Source organism: Furipterus horrens, unplaced genomic scaffold (assembly GCF_987537825.1).
Source record: "Furipterus horrens unplaced genomic scaffold, mFurHor1.1.pri manual_scaffold_2, whole genome shotgun sequence".
Taxonomy (NCBI): Eukaryota; Metazoa; Chordata; class Mammalia; order Chiroptera; family Furipteridae; genus Furipterus; species Furipterus horrens.
This window is the reverse complement of record NW_028327172.1, coordinates 105,330,100-105,348,170: the sequence shown is the minus strand read 5'-3', so window position 1 is coordinate 105,348,170 and position 18,071 is coordinate 105,330,100. Positions and strand designations below refer to the sequence as shown.

At 41.7% G+C, this 18,071-nt stretch overlaps 1 protein-coding gene across 1 annotated transcript in view; it reads right to left on the bottom strand.

Moving 5' to 3' along the window:
* Window positions 1-11,286: 11,286 nt before the first annotated feature.
* The window catches only part of PKD2 (polycystin 2, transient receptor potential cation channel), a 77,003-nt gene continuing 70,218 nt past the window's right edge, over window positions 11,287-18,071 (bottom strand). Inside the window, exons 14-15 of the mRNA XM_090266283.1 lie at window positions 13,177-13,324; window positions 11,287-12,842 (exon numbers count right to left, since the gene is read on the bottom strand). Coding sequence (XP_090122409.1) covers window positions 12,606-12,842; window positions 13,177-13,324 — 385 coding nt within the window. The 3' untranslated portion in view covers window positions 11,287-12,605. The remainder of the gene's footprint in view (window positions 12,843-13,176; window positions 13,325-18,071) is intronic.

Genomic DNA, 18,071 nt, shown 5'->3' with positions numbered 1-18,071 from the left:
GGAATTAAGTGAGCTGAGGATCACCAGAGTGAAGACCCCAGTGACTGGTCATTTTGGAGTATCATTTAGCATCAGCACATGCTCTGCCATGCTGTTGCAACATCAATCCAGTGTATAAAATTATACAACACAGTATGTATAATTTTTTTTAAAAATTTACTTATTGATTCAAGATGGGGGGGAGAGATTTGTTGTTCTGCTTATTTATGCATTGATTGTTTACTTCTTGTATGTCACCTGATCAGAGATCAAACCCAAAACTATGGCGTATTGGGATGATGCTCCAACCATCTGAGCAATACAGTCAGGAACATAGCATTATATTTTATCTTTGGACTTTGAGAAGCATTTTTTTCATTTTTTTGTGACATTTAATTTATGCATCATGTTGTAACACATTATTACACCACTTTCCCTTTACCTGGTTAATGTGTCAACATCAGGACTAATTATTTTTTTCAGTTCTTGGTACAGTTCTTCCTTTTTACATAACTCAGGTTTATCCATGGTTCTCTGTACACACTATTCCTAAGACAGAAAGAAGTATATTATACAGAGAGCTGTGATATATATATATAGCGAGAGAGACTATATATGTCTATACCTCATACACAAAGTATACTTAAGAAACAAAACAGCCAAAATCATTAATAGTACCCTAGTTTAATATTAGTGAGAATTTAAATGTATCTTATTTATTCTTCCTTTGTATTGCAATTATCTCTTAATATAATTGAGGTGATCTGCCTCCAATGCCTGGGCTTGGTGGGAACTCCCTGTCTAGCAGAGGTTTCAGGATCATGGATGAGAGAGAACAAAGTTACCCAGACACTGTCTTTTGTCTGGGAGGAGGAGAGGTAGCAAATCTCTCTAGTGGAGAAGAACCTCGAAAGTATTTTCCTAGCCCTTTCTATTGAGGAGGGTATTCAAGAGATACAAGGCCAGAATCAACGAATCACCAATTAGCCTCAGATGCTTGGATTACAGCTGACAGTTACTGATTACAGATATAAATGTAAAGGACACAGTGACCATTCTACATCGGGGTCTGTTAAACATCCTGGCACCATACTGACATCAGGTGCAAGGCTTCATACATTTTTTGCTACACACTGTTTATAGTTAACTAAGAGATAAGAAAAACAGAGCAAGCTTCAGAACATATTATGCATTCTTTAAATCCAATTCCCATGGGAACCTCCTGAGTGGCCTTTGAGTCATGTCTGCCTGTGGCCTTCCTGGTGTTCCAGTAGAGACTTACAAGGCTCTCAGGAGCCTGACTCACAGCTTGGGCTACAAGTCTCAAAACCACATAGAACAGTCCCCTACATATAATTCTGTTTTTAATTATTATGATAAGAAACACACAAAATTTACTACCTTAACCCTTTTTAGGATAAGGAACATTTTACAAAGTACAAGTAAAAACATAAATTCTATAAAGTAGGAAGATATTAGTTTGTAGACATTTACTTCATGATATATTTATTTTCTTTCAAATTTTGTTTCTCTTGAATATTAGAAGAACTAATCTCTAATGAAAAGGATAGATTAATTAATTTTTTTTATAATGATAAAAAAAACCCTCAGGAATAAATGAATGTTTGCTGCTATTTGTATTCCTTGCTCTTGTGGGGCTTTCAAAGAAGAACAAAGGAAGATGGTTCCTTGGCATGCTGAGCAAGGCAGTGAGAAAGGGAAGGAAAACTGGGCAGGTTGAAGAGAGAGTTGCTGAAGAGCGAGTGGACATGCTCATCTGTTTTCCCATCTTCGAAGCCATGCTTTGTGATTTTTAGATTTGAATTTAAAAACCCTTAATACCATCTATTTGCAAAGTAGCAGTACTCCTGCTGAATCATTCTTTCACCTGCAGCCCCATAGAATAGCATATCAGGGGCTCTAAAGCGGGTGGAAAAGCATTATTAGACTGTATATCTGCAAGTGAGGATGTGGCCTCTCCATTTAGCATTCTTTGTTTGCAAAGCAACAAAACCTTAGGCTCCATCTTAATAATCAAGAGCTTGGGGGCTTCCAGTCAAAATGGCAGCATAGGTAAATGTTGTGCTTGGAACCTCCCACAACCACATCAAAATTACAACTAAACTATAGAACAATTAATATCCAGAATCACTTTAAATCTAGCTGATCAGAAGTCCTGCAACTAAGGATATAAAGAAGAATCCACATGGAAACTGGAAGAAGGGTCAGAGACATGAAATGGGCTGGTCCCACACCCACAAGTGGGAGATATAATTTGGGAGGGATTTCTTGGCTGTGGAAGTCCCCCCTGAAGAACCAGTGTTTCCAGCCTCCACACCAGAACTCAACCCAGGGTTCCAGTGCTAAAAAGAGATATTCCCAGATATTCTGGGTTTAAAAATCAGTGAAGATTGTGGCTGAGTGAGACGAAGGGCTTTTGGAGTCTCAGGAAGTTTCTTACAAAGGGCCCACACACACTTGGACTCACTGCCTCTGAGCTCCAATGCTGGGACAGCAGCTTGAAAGGTACCAGCGACATATGGGGAAGAATGGGATTGTCTGGCATTGAGAGGAGAGCTAGAGGGGAACATTTCTTCCAGGCTGAAGTGCTGGCAGAGGCCATTGTTCCTTTTCTGAGCCCTTCCCTCACTGAGTCAACAGGCAGGTGCCATATCTGAGATTTCATCAGCCTGGCCAATGCTGTTCACCCAGCCTTAGTGATTCCCTAGGGCCCTTCCCCACCCAATTTGCAGGGCACCAAAGCCCTTTCCAGTGGCTTTTTCTTACTACCAGCCTGTCTTTGTACATCCTTCAAACTTTCCTAAAATCTCTCAAGCAAGCAATTTCTGGCTCCTGCCACTTGCTAAACGGCCTCAGGCCCAGCACCAGCTAGTTTTGGTTTGTGGTTTCATATCTCCTGGGCACCTCCAAGCCCAGCAAAAGTAGCAGTCATCTGAAGACTGATTTGTGCTCATGCCAGGTGGTCCTGGGCAGGGTACAGGTGATGACTGATCTTGGCCTGCACCTTCCAAGAGACCCCAAAGCCAGTACACACAGATGACAACTTCAGACAAGGCCAAAGCACCACCCAACCACGTACACAAGTAATATACTCAAGGGGTTGACTCCACAAATACCTGAGCCCCATTGAAGTAAATTCTGCACTGTAGGGTTGGCCCCTGCACAGCAGATTCTGCAGGGTGGTTGCAGCCAGTCCTTGAAGTCAATCAGCCTGGGGGTAAATTCCTCCCATTGGTGTGCCAATATCAATCAAGGCTCAAGTACAATAGCAAGGTGCACACAGCCCACACGGGGGGGATACACATGGAGTGCACAGAGCTGGTCACTTTGGACCCCATGCCACTGGACCCCATAAGACATCTACTACATAAGGCCACTCTACCAGTCCTGGGATATGTAACAGCTCTACCTAATACCTAGAAAAACAAACCACATCAAATTTACAACTAGAGTATAGAACAACCATGACTCAGAACTATCAGAAATTGAGTTGAATGGAAGATTGACAACTACGACATTGATTGAATAGAAGTCTGACAACTACGGAATTAAAGAAACCACATCCATCCAGACTGGTAGGAGGGGTGCAGATGCAGAATGGGCTGGTCTCTCACCCATGAGTGGTAGATAAAAATTTGGGAGGGATATCTTGGGAGCGAGGAGTCCCAGCCCCACACCAGGCCCTCCAGCCCAGGGTTCCAGTGTCAGGAAAATAAGTCTCCATAATTTCTGGCAGCAAAAACCAGTGGAGATTGAGTCAGAGAGAGAAATTGCTGGAGCCCCAAACTGTTCCTCTTAAAGAAGCCATACACAGACTCACCTACTCAGACTCACTCCCTCTGAGCTCCAGCACCAGGATAGCAACTTGAAAGGCACCAGTGGCATACAGGGAGGAACTGAAGTGCCTGGCATCAAGGTGAGCAGAGGCCATTGTCCCTTTTCTAAATCCTCTCCCACAGAGCTGACAGGCTGGTGCCGCGTATAAGACTCCATCAACCCGGCTAACACTATTTGACCAGCCTTGGAGATCCCCAGACACTCAGCCCTACCCAACTTACCTGCCTACCCAAGCTTCTTTTGCATATGAATGGCTAATCTTGGTTCATGCTTCACAATTTCCTAAATCCTACCAAACAAGCAACAGCTGGTCTCATTGAGCCCAGGCCTGGCACTAGCAGCAAACAGCCTAGTTTCACAGCTTGGCTTCCCCTGGGAATCTCCAAGCCCAGCACAAGTAGCAGCCACCTCAGATTGCTTTATAGTTCAGGCAGGATGCCCCGGGTAAAAAACAGGTGGGGGCTGACCTTGGCCTGTACCACCCGGGAAACTCCAGGGTCAGTGCACCCAGTATACAGCTACAGACTACATAGGAGCACCACCATCCTGCCCCTGCAGAGCTGATCTTCCATGAAGAGTGGAGGTTGGTGGTCAGTGGTAGTAGTCAGTCATTGCAGCTGACTGGCCTGGGTAAACCCCTCCCATTGATCTGCTAACAGCAACCAAGGCTCAACTACAAGAGGATCATATATACTCAGCCCACATGAAGGGTGCACCTTGAGTACCCAGCTTGGGTGATAGGGTAGGCTGTGCCACTGGACTCTACAGGACACTTTCTACATTAGGCCACCAAGACACAGTCAAAGCAGCTGTACCTAATACATAGAAACAAACACAGGGGGGCTGCCAAAATGAGGACCCAAAAAGCATGGCCCAAATGAAAGAACAGATCAAAGCTCCAGAAAAAGAGCTAAACAAAATGGAGATAAGCAATCTATCAGATGCAGAGTTCAAAACATTGGTTATAAGGATGCTCAAGGAACTTAATGAGGATCTCAACAGCATAAAAAAGATCTAGTCAGAAAGAAGGATACACTAATTGAAATAAAGAACAATTTACAGGGAAAGAACAGTGGCATGGATGAAGACAAGAACGAAATCAATGACTTGGAACATAAGGAACCAGAAAACAACCAATCAGAACAACAAGAAGAAAAAAGAATCCAAAATAATGAGGTTAGTATAAGCAGCCTTTGGGACAACTTCAAGAGGTCCAAAATTTGCTTCATAGGGGTTTCAGAAGGAGAAGAGAAAGAGTAAGAAAGTGGAACTCTTATTTGAAAAAAATAGTGAAGGAAAACTTCCCTAATTGGTGAAGGAAATAGACTTACAAGCTCAAAGAGTCCCAGAGAAGATGGATGCGAAGAATCTCACTCCAAGACACATTATAATTAAAATACCAAAGGTTAAAGATAAAGAGAGAATCTTAAAAACAGCAAGAGAACAGAAGTTAGTTACCTACAGGGGAATTCTTATGACTGTCAGGTGATTTCTCAAAAGAAACTTTACAGGCTAGAAGGGGTTGGCAAGAAATATTCAAAGTCATGAAAAGCAGGGACCTACAGCCAAAATTGCTCTACGCAGCAAAGATATCATTTAGAATGGAAGGGCAGATAAAGAGCTTTTCAGACAAGAAGAAACTAAAGGAGTTCATCATCACCACACCATTATTATATGAAGTGTAAAGGGACCTGTTTAAGAAAAAGAAGATAAAAACTATGAGCAATAAAAATGCAAAAAATACATATCTATCAACAATTCAGCCTAAAAAATAAACTAAGCATACAAAAACAGAGACAGAATTATGGATACAAAAAATGTTTTGATGGTTGCCAGATGGGAGGGGGAGGAGAGAGAATGAGTGAAGAGGTGAGGGGATTAAGAAGTAGTAGTTACAGAATAGTTATGGGGATGTAAAGTACAGTATAAGAAATAGAGCAGCCAAAGAACTTATACAAATGACCCACAGACATGAACAATGGTGGGTATTGCCTGAGGGTGTGGGGGGTGCAGGGTGGAGGGGGGGCAAAAGGTGAAAATCAGGACAACTGTAATAGCATAATCAATAAAGTAATTAAAAAAATAAAGTTTGCATACTTCTGCATAAAATCAAGAGTGTGTGTTCCTAACAGAATGCACAGGTCCACACACCAAGTGATATTGACCTCTCAGAATCATTCCCACTAACCATTTGCAGAATTTGTGCTTCCTGTCTCTGCAGCTTCAGGCTCTGCTGTATTAGAGTTCCTGAATCCTCAAGAGTATGGGTGGTGAAACATTTTCAACTAGGAAGACAGTACTCAACTGAAACTCTGCCACTTAGTCACTCTGGGATACTGACTGGTGGAACAGAGCCAAAGAAATCAGTTCTCACATTGGTCATCGCTGTTAGGAGAGGCTAGATTTACTATTACGTAAGAGACAGAGAATTCACAGAGGTAACTTAGGGTTTTTCCATGTCCAGTGTTTATAGTAAACAGGCAAACCAAACAACCACAGCCTGAAAAAGGACAAGGGACTTTGAGCGCTCAGCAAAGAAGGTGTGGATTATTAACCCCCAGTGAGCCATTAAGTACAGCTGAAGTACTGGCCAACAGCAAGGGAACTCTAGGAAGGCTGGTGGAGATGTGACATAATTATGGCCTTGTGACAAGCAGTGGCAATGGGACTCCACTAACCCTCCTATTCTTTGGAGATTATAGTTGGCCTGGCTGGTTTGGCTCAGTGGATTGAGCGTTGGCCTGCGAGCTAACTGTCACTGGTTCGATCTTCCAGTCAGGGCACGTCAGAGAAGGAAAACTCTGACTCCAAAAAACCTACGCTGCCTTGCGGCATACCTCTTCAGGGGAAAGGCTAAGGGAGTAAACCCCGACAGAAAATCCGGAGCCGGAGTCCCTAAGGCGGTTCGACGTTGTAGTCAACACCGGCAACTCCTGCGGCGCACCTGAAGCCAAGCTGTATTGACTCCGTCTTTCCCTTGGACCCTTCAGCTGTGAAGAGAGGGGGGGTCTGCTGCATGGGCAACAGCAGACCCTCCATATCACCCTGCCCAGGCTCTGCAGCTTCAGCTTCACTGGAGAGGACACTCCAGCGTCATCACAAGATGTCGATTCAACACGGGAGGAGACAGATACCGTGTCACTCCCGAGTCGGACTGCACAGCCATTCTCAGTGGTGCAGATAGACTCTTAAGAAGCTACACCATCGTCTCTCGAGACGGACGGCTGCCGACGATAGTTGGCCTCCCCCCAAAGACCCAGAGTGGATTTAATGTGGAATGAGTGGATCTGAGTGGTGGAAGCATGGATGAAATAGATGCTTTTGGTACTCTGTGTTGTTTCTCCTCTGCACCTCTGACTTCCAGTGCAGCTGTGGTCAACAGTTCCATGTGACCTTGGATCATGTTGATAGCATCCACATCAAACAACAGAAATCCCTTCACTTTTCTGCTGAAAGAACCTGCTTGGCCCAGAGGCAAGCATAGCCTGAAACTGCAGGTGTAAACATCCCAGTGACACCCCTCAATCAGTTGGGGATTGGGGTCAATGGACAAATGCCCAGCCTTATGTTCTTCAAACAGGGGATCCGTGGGAGGCATTTCATAGTGTTGTCATGGGTGGAATTGAGCTCTTGCGCCTACAGGGGTAACTTCAGTAATATACTTATATATGGCCATTTCCTCCTTTCCTGGCTGTTTCTTACTCCAGCTTCCTAGTATTACCCCCCAAATAAACTACCTGAACTCAAGTCTTTGGCTTTTCTTTCCTTTCTTAAAGATTTTTTTTATTATTTATTTTTAAAGAGAGGTGAGGGGAAGGAGAGGGAGAGAAACATCAGTGTGTTGCCTCTCGCACACACTTAGCTGGGGACCTGGCCCACAACCCAAGCATGTGCCCTGACCAGGAATCGAAGCAGTGATCTTTCGGTTCGCAGGCCAGCACTCAGTCCACTGAGCCACACCAGCCAGGGCCTTGGCTTTTCTATTAAAGGAACACAAAGTAAAACACATTCCCATTAAGACCAGAAACAAGACAAGCATGTCTACTATCACTGCTACTCTCCAACATACTGTTTTTATTTACAAATGAGCTGATCTTCTACAAAGAAAACCCAAAGAATCAATAGAGAATCTAGAGCTAGCAAAGGAGTTCAACAAGTGTAGTATATAAAATTAATTTATAAAAAAATCAGTGCTCTGGTCGGTTTGGCTCAGTTGGTTGGAGTGTCGTCCCATACACCAAAGGGTTGCTGGTTCAATTCCTGGTCAGAGCACATACCTAGGTTGTGTGTGGGTTCAGTCCCTGGTCGGGGTGCATGTGAAGGCAACCAATCAATGTTTTACCCCTCACATCTTTCTCTCTCTCTCTCTCTCTCTCTCTCTCTCTTCCTTTCCTTTCTTTCTAAAAACAATGAAAAAATATAATGTCCTCAGGTGAGGATTAAAAGAATTAGAAATTTACCTCTATATCAGCAATAACCAACTAGAAAAATAGGATGGAAGACAAGATTTTGTTCATAGTAACAATAAAACCATATTAAAGAATATGTAAATCTTTTAAAAAATTTAAGAAACACTTAAAGGAAATTAAGGAAGTTCTGAATACATGTTTTTTTGATATTATGTCAGTTCTCCCCAAACTAATCAATAAACTCAATGCAATTCCAATTAAATTTCAGTGCGATGTCTTCCTCCACCCCTCATTCCCATGAACACATCAAACTTATTCCAGTACATTGATATGGAATAATAGTTTCACAAAAATAGCTTGGTCCATTTTGCAAAAAAACAAAACAAAACAGGGCCAAGAGGAAAGCACATATGAATTTACCACATATGATGACATACAAAGTTGTATTAATAAAAATTGTTATGCAGAAACATTTAGAAATCCATGAAACAACTGAAGTGTTTGTAAAAAACAACACATATTTACATGAGCCTGAAATATATTAGTGACATCAAGAACTGTTATAGTAAAGAAAAGACTTATTTAATAGAGTGTTGATAAAACCATTTCATTATATGGAGAAAAATACCGATGGATCTTATGCAGTGTTACTCCTAACATGTGTTAAATGTGAAAGTTAAGACTGTAAGTTTAATAGATAAAAGTTTGTCTTAAAAAGGTCTGTGTGATAGTCCCAAACTCAGTAAAGCAAAATGAATCAACTGATTTTGCTATATAAAAAAACTAGGAAACATTGACAAAATTGTCAATGGGATGAGAGATTATCAACAGAGTCCACAACTGATAAGGGATTAATAAATACTTAAACCAGAGGAGAAAATTTTGTAGATCAACAAAAAGACCTTGACCAAGAGGGAAATAGGCAGTGAACAACATAGTTGTTTCCCATTAGATCAAAGTGTAAGGTTTTAAAGGGTTTATTAGGAAATTTACAAAAAGGGAAACTCAAATGTTGAGTCTATGAGGGAATGCTTAACTTATCAGGAATCAGATAAATGCAAAATAAAATGAGACCTCACTTTAAAAGCAACCCATTTACAAAGATTAGGGCACTGAATGGCACCAAAGCTGGTGTGGGAACGGATAAAAGTGGTACTCACATGCACATAGTAGGATGGTAGACTGGTGCCGTTATTCTGAAGGGCAACCTTACAGTTTTGGGTAAAATTAAATATTTGTATGCCTAGGACCTGGCACTCAACTCCTGTTATATACCCACTGAGGAATTGAGGCTGTGTTGCCTTCAATGTCCCGGCTCATTTGGAAACTCTCTGTACCGCAGAGCTTTCAGGACTATGGCGGAGAAACAAATTTATCTAGGACACTATATTTTGTCTGGAGGGATGGGAAGTGGCTAATCTCCCTAAGGGAGAAGAGCACAAGATTTCCATTCCCCATGCCTTTTATTGAGAAAGGTATGCATGGAAGACACAAGGTCAAAATTCATAAATCATAATTAGCTTTTAGGCACCTGGATTATAGTTGACAATTACTGAGTATAGATATCAATATAGAGAACACAGTGACCAGTCTGTGTCAAGGTTTCTTAAACATTTTGACACCACACTGGCATTAGGTGCAAGGTTTCATACATTCTTTGCTACAGATTATTTATAGTTAACTAAAAGATAAGAAAAGCAGAACAAGCTCCAAAGCATATATGCATTCTTTAAACCCAGTTCCTGTGGGAACTCTCTGAGTGGCCTTTGGTCCTGTCTGCCTCATAGGCCTTCTCGGTTTTCCATTGAGACTTAAAGGCCTCTTTGGGGGGTGGGGGGGGGGACTGGCTCATGGCTTGGGCTATAATTCCCGAAACCACAAGGAGCTGTCCCCTACAAGGAATCATGAAAAGTCAAAGTCAAAAAGGGAATTATGTACAAAGATTTTTAAATAGAAATAGTAGAGCTAACCATTAACTATAAGAATGCAGAAGTAAACTGTGGTGGCTGCACACTAGGATATACTACACAAAGAGCAGAATAATTTATTAGAGATATATATATTGAAGAAGTAATGTGTCATTCATATTGTTTTTGGACATAAAAAGGGACTTTTTTGAAATCTAAGTCTTTGCTACAATATTAGTCTTGTGATACAGGGTAAATTGCCCAACTGCTCCTACTTTGAAACAGACAACTCTTACAATTGTTTTTATATCAAGTTTTTATTAGGCAGTAAAGTGCTCAGTATTACACATTAATGAAATTCATGATCATTAAGAGAGACCTGCATATGTAACATCTTCTTAATGACATTAATATAAGGGGGAAGATGATAGGGGAGGATGGAGGAGGAAATTCTCCATGACTAAAGAAGAAAAAATATGTAACATAATTTTACAGGTGAAATGAAAAACGGTATAACAGTCAGTATTATAAAAGATTTTCTAGTGACCATAATTGATACATGGCACGTGGTCAATACACATGGATACCACATAATCGCTGCACTTCAAATTGAAGTTTGTTTACATGTAACAACACAGTACACATACATAAATATTCAATACATACGCTCACTATTCCTGCAATGCAAACTTTAGTACCTAGTAATAAAGTACATTGTATAGAATATTGAAATAAGTAAAGATGGAGATGAAGCCATGGGAAATAACTGTTAAAGAAACCCAATGTGTATCAGTCCTATAGCAGCCAGCTTAGAAAGATTTGTTTGCTCATGTTTTCATTGAAGATTTGACTGACATATTCTACCAATTAAATGAACAACATGGGAATTAAAATACAGAATTAAACAACAGGCCTCTCTTCTATTGTTCTTCAAGTGAGTTACCAGCACTGCATTCTCGCCTGCTTGTCACATTAGCTCTCACGAGGTCAACTTACTCAACACTTTAGAAAAGTAAGATTTTTATTTTTTATCGAGAAATAGATTTAGTCCCATAAATTTGGTGAGATGCTCTCCCAGTGGAAAAAAACAAACAAAAAACAAAACTGCTGCAAACTCAAACACAGGCTGATGATACCTTATGATAATAGATGGGCTTTTGATACCCAAACTCCTTTTCATAAAATTGAGCTCCATTTGGAGTATGAATTCTAGGTTTGAAATGCAAGGTCAAGAGTATTTGAATTCTGTATTTTTAAAACTATAAAACTCAAACTTTAGTTTTATAATATGTTTACATGAGTTTCAAAACTGCCTTAAATTTTTGTTTAAAATGAACACATTTGCTAAAAATTTCAGAATATACTAAATATTTTAGGAAGTGGCTCTTCCTGGATTAGTTACATTAAATTCAGTTGGAAATAGGTTGAGCCACATGGGAAAGAGAATAGAGTAAAATTTATACTAATTATTAGAAATAGTCAAATTTAGCGAAAACTCGTGCCAATTCTCCTGTGTTAAAGTCAGAGATGACATTTTAACCCATAACTGATCTTTCAGTTTAATGCAGCTCATTTCAAATGAGAGAGAAGTAGTGTAAAAATTAAGTAAAACAGTTATTCCCACAGACCTTGGATATGATAAAATAACAAAAAAAGAAACACACAATTCAATATTTGTCTTAACCATTCATTCATATAAACCCTAGCACAATGATTACATACCCATTCTATTATTTGGAGTTCTTTTCCACCTTGTCTTTTAGAAAAATTTCAACTACCCAGGAAGGTAGTTGAAATAAAGGGTGCCTTCCTTTTAAAAAAAAACTAAAAACAAACAACAACAAACACTGTATATTAAGCCCACAAGCCAAGCCTGAGTGGGAAAGAATGCCACTACTTTCCCTTCACACACTGGGCTAAAATGACAATACTGATTTTGTGATTGAAAATGAAACTCAGAAGCCTTTGGACAGTTCTCCTTTGCTCAAAAGGTGACTTCATTGTCAACTAAGAAGACTCAGTCATGGTACCAAGTGAGCATACCATTTCTTAGACTTTACAGAGATTTTTTTTGTGTGTATTCAATATTTACACCTAATTTACTTATCCAAGTAAAAAAGTTGTCTTTAATCCATGGGCAAAGTTCATCTAAAATAAATTAAAGTGCAGAAAAATTAATGATTGGTCACAAAGACCAACTCATATGGTGGTCAGGGCATATCCCCGCAAATACAGCAGGCCCTGGAATAACATTGTTTTATTATTAATGTTAATGCTTTAGGGTAACTCTTGTATATCTCAACTAGCCTGTGGTAAAACTGGCTTCATTATACTTCATTTTGCCAGAGTTCCACGAACCTATTAATGAATATGAGGACTTACTTAGTATCCTTGCAATGGCAATTCAGGACAGCCACCTTTTCAACTATTAGAACACATTTACTAACACGTGCTACCCGTGCATATTGGCACTCCCGGTTCCACCTGCGCCTTCCATTCCTTCCGTAGATTGAGAAGAGGAAGGGCGGGAGCTTCTGGGGCGGGGCTGACCATTTAGTCCCACAGGAGTGCCTAAACCATGACTTATTTGGGAAGCTGCATCATCAGATTCCCAGCGTTCCAACTCTTCACGCACCAGCCGTTCCATCTGTTCCCTGTGGATTTCACTGTCTCGACCCAGTCTTTCATCCTAACAGGAAAAAGAAACCAGGAAGATAGATGTAGACTGACATGTATTCTTGTACTTAGAAATTCCCTTAGGAAATTTGGTCATCAAATAATCTGTTTATAATTAGGTAAGCCTGGAGATTTCAAACATATAAAAACAATTTTCAGTTACTACAGTAATTTCTTTCATTTTAAGTGAAGGTAGGATTATCAGTGTGTGGAGTATTAAGAAACTAACACCTCTATATTATTATTTAATATTCTCTCATCTGCAGTTAAGGATACAAAGAAACCTCTGTGATTAAAAGGGTTACGAATTACACTACCATAATGTTTCCATGTCACAGGACCATTACCTCGGCCACTCCATCCAGCAATCTTCCCAGCACTTCCCTTCTCTTCAGTTTGGCCCGCTCCATGATCTCCAGCTTCACTATCACAGCGTCAATCTTGGACACAATGCTGCCAATGGAGTGCTCCATTCGGTCCACTCGTCTCACTAGGCTGCAGGAAACCATGGTTGGGAGGGACAAAGTCAACTTGTGTTGGTGTCTTTTCAGCCCAGCTGGTTTTTCAAATGGAAATGCTAAGATTTGTTTCTTAAACAGTATGATAATCTGAAACTTTAAGCAAGTAGTTGCAAACTTTAGAGATAAACTCTCATACATTGCTGGTGAGAGTGCTAACTGGCACAGATGTTCTACAAGTCAACATTGTATCAGAAGTCAAAATTATATGCCTACCTTTTATTCAAGTATTCCCTTTTTGGAAATTTTCTAAAGAAAATAATTAAGCATCTGTGTGACTTTTGGTTTATTAATAGTGGGTCATCAAAATGATTACATTAGGGAGGGGAAGATGGCGGTGGAGTAGGGGCAGTGTTCTCAGCTCACTCCTGTTAAGGAGAGACTCCAGGAACGAATGCGGAGAGGAGTGACTGAGTGAGTGTGGATCCCCGATAGCATGAACAGGGAGGAGAGCGTGGGAGCAGCATGGAGGGGGGTGGAGGGGATTACCACACACTGCAGGCTGAGTCATTCGGTGCGTCTGCAGTACCAAGCCGGAGAGCTCACTAGCCGAGAGCTGCTTGGAGGCTCCCCCTGCTAGGGGCACACCGATAAGTGAATTCTTGTAGGGAGTTAGGGAGAGGATTCGGCTGAAAAAGCCAGAGGAGTGAGAGAACAGTGAACAACCAGGACTGGGAGAAACTGTGTGATCTGAGTCTAGAGAGAAACCTCCTCAGCTGCAACCTCCGACCGAAAGCTCGGCATTCCGGGCTCGCGCAGCACTTGCGCTAGGGCCCTACAGAACAAAGGGACAGTTCTGGGGCAAGGAGACGGGCTGCACAGAAAAGCTGCTGTGGAACTCCAGACCGGGGGAGAGCTCCTGAGCAAGAGAAAAGTGCATGCCCCCAGCGCTTTGAGCAATCGAGCTAGAATCTCACAGAACAAAAGGCGGGTTTGGGGCTAGGAGAGAAATAGGATGCGCAGGGCGTGTAAGTAGGGAAGAGAGTGGAGGCAGTGATTCTGGAGTGGAGATGGTTTTAGGGCGGGGAGAAGGGCCCGCAGGGAAAGGCTGCTGCGGAGTTCCGGACTGGCGGAGAGCTCCTGGGTAGGAGAGCACTGTGCTGACCGACCACACTAGAATCCTGCAGAACAAAGGGATGGTGCTGGGGCAGGAAGGAAGATAGAGCGTGCAGGCCTATAGACAGGGAAGCCAGAGGAAGCTGTAGTTCGGAATAGAGACAGTTTGGGGGCAAGGAGAAGAGCTCATGCGGGAAAGCCACTGCAGAGCTCCAGACTAGGGGAGAGGCCCTGGACAGGAGAGCGCCATTGGGCCCGGCGCTTTGACCGACTGTGCCGGAGTCCTGCAGAACAAAGGGACGGTCTTGAGACAGGGAGAGAGGTAGGGTGCGCAGGCATATAGACAGGGAAGAGAGCAGAAGCTGTAGCCTGGGAATAGAGACAGGACTGGAGGCAGTGCGGGGATTGCTGGCAGGCACAGGCTCGACCAACAGTGGGAAGGAGTAGCTGGACAAGCCTGAGGAGGGCTGAGGCTGCATCAGGAGGGAACAACTAAAGGCAGCTCACAGCAGAGCGGTGGTAGGCCCACGAATAAAAGACTCGCAATCCAAGAATCAAGCAGGACCTTCCCACAGCCAGCCAACCAACCAGAAAAGATTTGAAATCCATGGAATTTTGAATAGGGGTGGACTCAGGAAGGAAGGAAAAACAAAAAACAAACAAACCAAAAATACCCAGAAACTGTGCCTAAAAGTTGAATTGAGTTAAAATCCTCTCATTCTTTTATTTCTCACTCTCTAACTGCCCCTCCCGTCCTTTCTTAGTCTCTCTCCTTTTCTCCCCTCCTCTTCCCTCCCTTCTCTCCCCTTAGCATGTCTCCCCTGCATCCTATTCTTTGTTAATTTTTTAATTTTAAGTTCTCTCCCTTTCCTTCCTATTCCCTTCTTCTAATCCCCTTCCCACACCCTTATCCTCGTCCTCCCTCCGTTTCCTTTCTCTCTCTCTCCTTTCTCTGTGCTAAGCACTTCCAATTTTATTAAATTTCTTTCTTTATTTTGTCCCCCTTCAGTCCACATTCGTTTTTCTTTCCTCCCTTGCCCTTATTTTCCTTCTCTCCCTATAAATATTTTCTTCTCTCTTTCTTTCTCTCTCCCCATTACACTTTATATTCTAATCTTTTAATATTTAAATTTTAATCTTAATCTATTCCCCTCCCCCTTCACCCTCCCCTTACCCCTTCTCTCTTTCCACCCCATCCCCTCACTTCTTTCTCTCCCTCTTGTATTTCTCTCCTTGATCCTATCTTTTGTCAACTCTTCAATTTCAATCTTTCCCTCCCTAATATCTCCTCTTCCTCTTGATTTCCTTCCCTCCTCCGTGTTCTTTCCCTCCCCATCCTCTTGCTTTCCCATCCCTTATTCTTCTTTCTCTATATTCTCTCTTTCTCTCTATCTTGCAATTTTATATCGTGTTTTAATCTCCTAATTTCTTTATAATATATTTTTTAAAAATTTTAATCCAGTCCACCCTCTTCTCCCTCCCCTTCTTCTTTCGTTCTCTCTCCTACCCTTCTCTTCTCTACTTTCTCTCTCTCTTTCCTCTCTCCCTTCCTGTTCTCGCTATTTTCTACTCTGTATTTTTATTCTTGAACAATTCTTTCTCAATCTGTTTCCTACCTTCTAACCTCCTCAGCCCTCTGCTTCAGTTTCTGGCTGTCTGTCTGCCTGGATGTCTGTTGTGTCTATCTTTCCTCCCACGCTAAACATATAGCATATACCAATTATATAATCCTAATACTATACACTTCCATTTTCTCACTCCACACTGTAACCCTCTCCTCCTTTTCAAACATACAGTGTAAATGTTAATTGCTGTCTTACATAACCTTCATCCCAATTGCTAACATTATTACTCTATCAACCTCCCGCTCAAAAATTACCCTTCCTTCATTTAAAACAACTCCTTTCTGTTTCTCATACGAAATAAGAGTCCCAATATCTCCACAAGTATATTAACACGGGCTCATTTGCAACCTATAGTGAGATTGTAGTTGGGTGAGATATTGGAGGGTGTGGGTTTCTTGTCTGGGTTGTGTGATTATGTTTTAGCAGCACCTCCACAAAAGATCTCAAGACAAGGTAGGCAGAGTGACTCCCAATCAACTAACCAGAGAAAAAGACCCACCAAAGAGTAGCTGAAATACAACCAGACAGATTAAAGAAATAACATCAAGGACAACACAGACAGAGATCCAAGATGGCGGAGGAGTAAGTGGAAGCTACACTAACCTCCTCCCAGGACCAGCCAGTGCTGACTCAGCCCCAGTACAGCAGACAGACCATTCCCCTCCAAGTGCCGTCAGACTAAGGGGAAATAAAAGCCCTGCCTACAGGAATTAAGCTGCAACATCCACGGTCCTTAAGCCTGATGGCTAATCACAGATTGAGTAGATTAACAACTAAAGAAGACAAAGGCAGTAGATCCCTGGAAGTCTCCAATAGGCTGCCTAGGGCCAGACTGGTACATGATCTGACGCTACCAGAGGCAGATCCAGGAAGTGCAGATCATTCTAAGAAGCAGCAACAAACAATAGGAATCACAAAAATGGGGAGACAGAGAAACAACCCCCCATCAAAAGGAAAGGCTGAACCCCAGAGAGAGTGCTAAATGAAATAGAGGGGAGCAAAATATCAGATATGGAATTCAAAACATGGATTATGGAGAAGCTGAATGAGCTCAGTGGAAACTACAAAGAACTCCAGGGAAACTACAAGGAACTCCAGAAAAACTACAAGGAACTTACAGAGAATTACACGAGCATGAAAAAGGACATAGAAGCTATCAATAAGAGCCAGGAGGAAATGAAGAATACGATCTCTGAATTGAAGAACACAGTAGAAGGAATTAAAAGCAGGCTAGAGGAAGCAGAAGATCGGATCAGCGAGCTGGAGGACAACGTACACAAAAACTCCCAGACAATGCAACAAAATGAAAAAAGACTGAACAAGACTGAAGAGGTTCTAAGACAGCTGCAGGACAACATGAAACATAATAATATCTGTATCACAGGAATTCCAGAAGGAGAAGAAGAAGAGCAAGGGATAGAAAACCTCTTTGAAAAACTAATGACAGAAAACTTTCCTAACATGAGGAGAGAAAGAGTCACGCAAGTCCAGGAAGCACAGAGGGTCCCAATGAAGATGAACCCCGACAGGCCCACTTCAAGACACATCATAATTAAAATGGCAACATTCCAAGACAAAGAGAGAATCCTAAAAGCAGCAAGAGAGAAACAACTAATAACATACAAGGGAGCTCCAATAAGGCTATCATCAGATTTCTCAGCAGAAACACTACAAGCCAGAAGGGAATGGCAAAAAATATTCCAAGCAATGAAAAATAAAGGCCTACAACCTAGAATACTCTACCCAGCAAAGCTCTCATTCAAAATGGAGGGTGAAATAAGGAGCTTCCAAGACAAAAGAAGGCTAAAAGAATACATCTCCACCAAACCAGCAATGCAAGAGATGCTAAAGGGTCTGCTTTAAGAAGATAAAGAAACAGAGAGAGACAGAGAAGAACACGAGTACAAAGGGGAAAAATGACAATGAATAAGTACTTATTGGTAATAACCTTAAATGTAAATGGATTAAACGCTCCAATTAAAAGACATAGGGTAGCTGAATGGATTAGAAAGGATGACCCACATAAATGCTGTCTACAAGAGA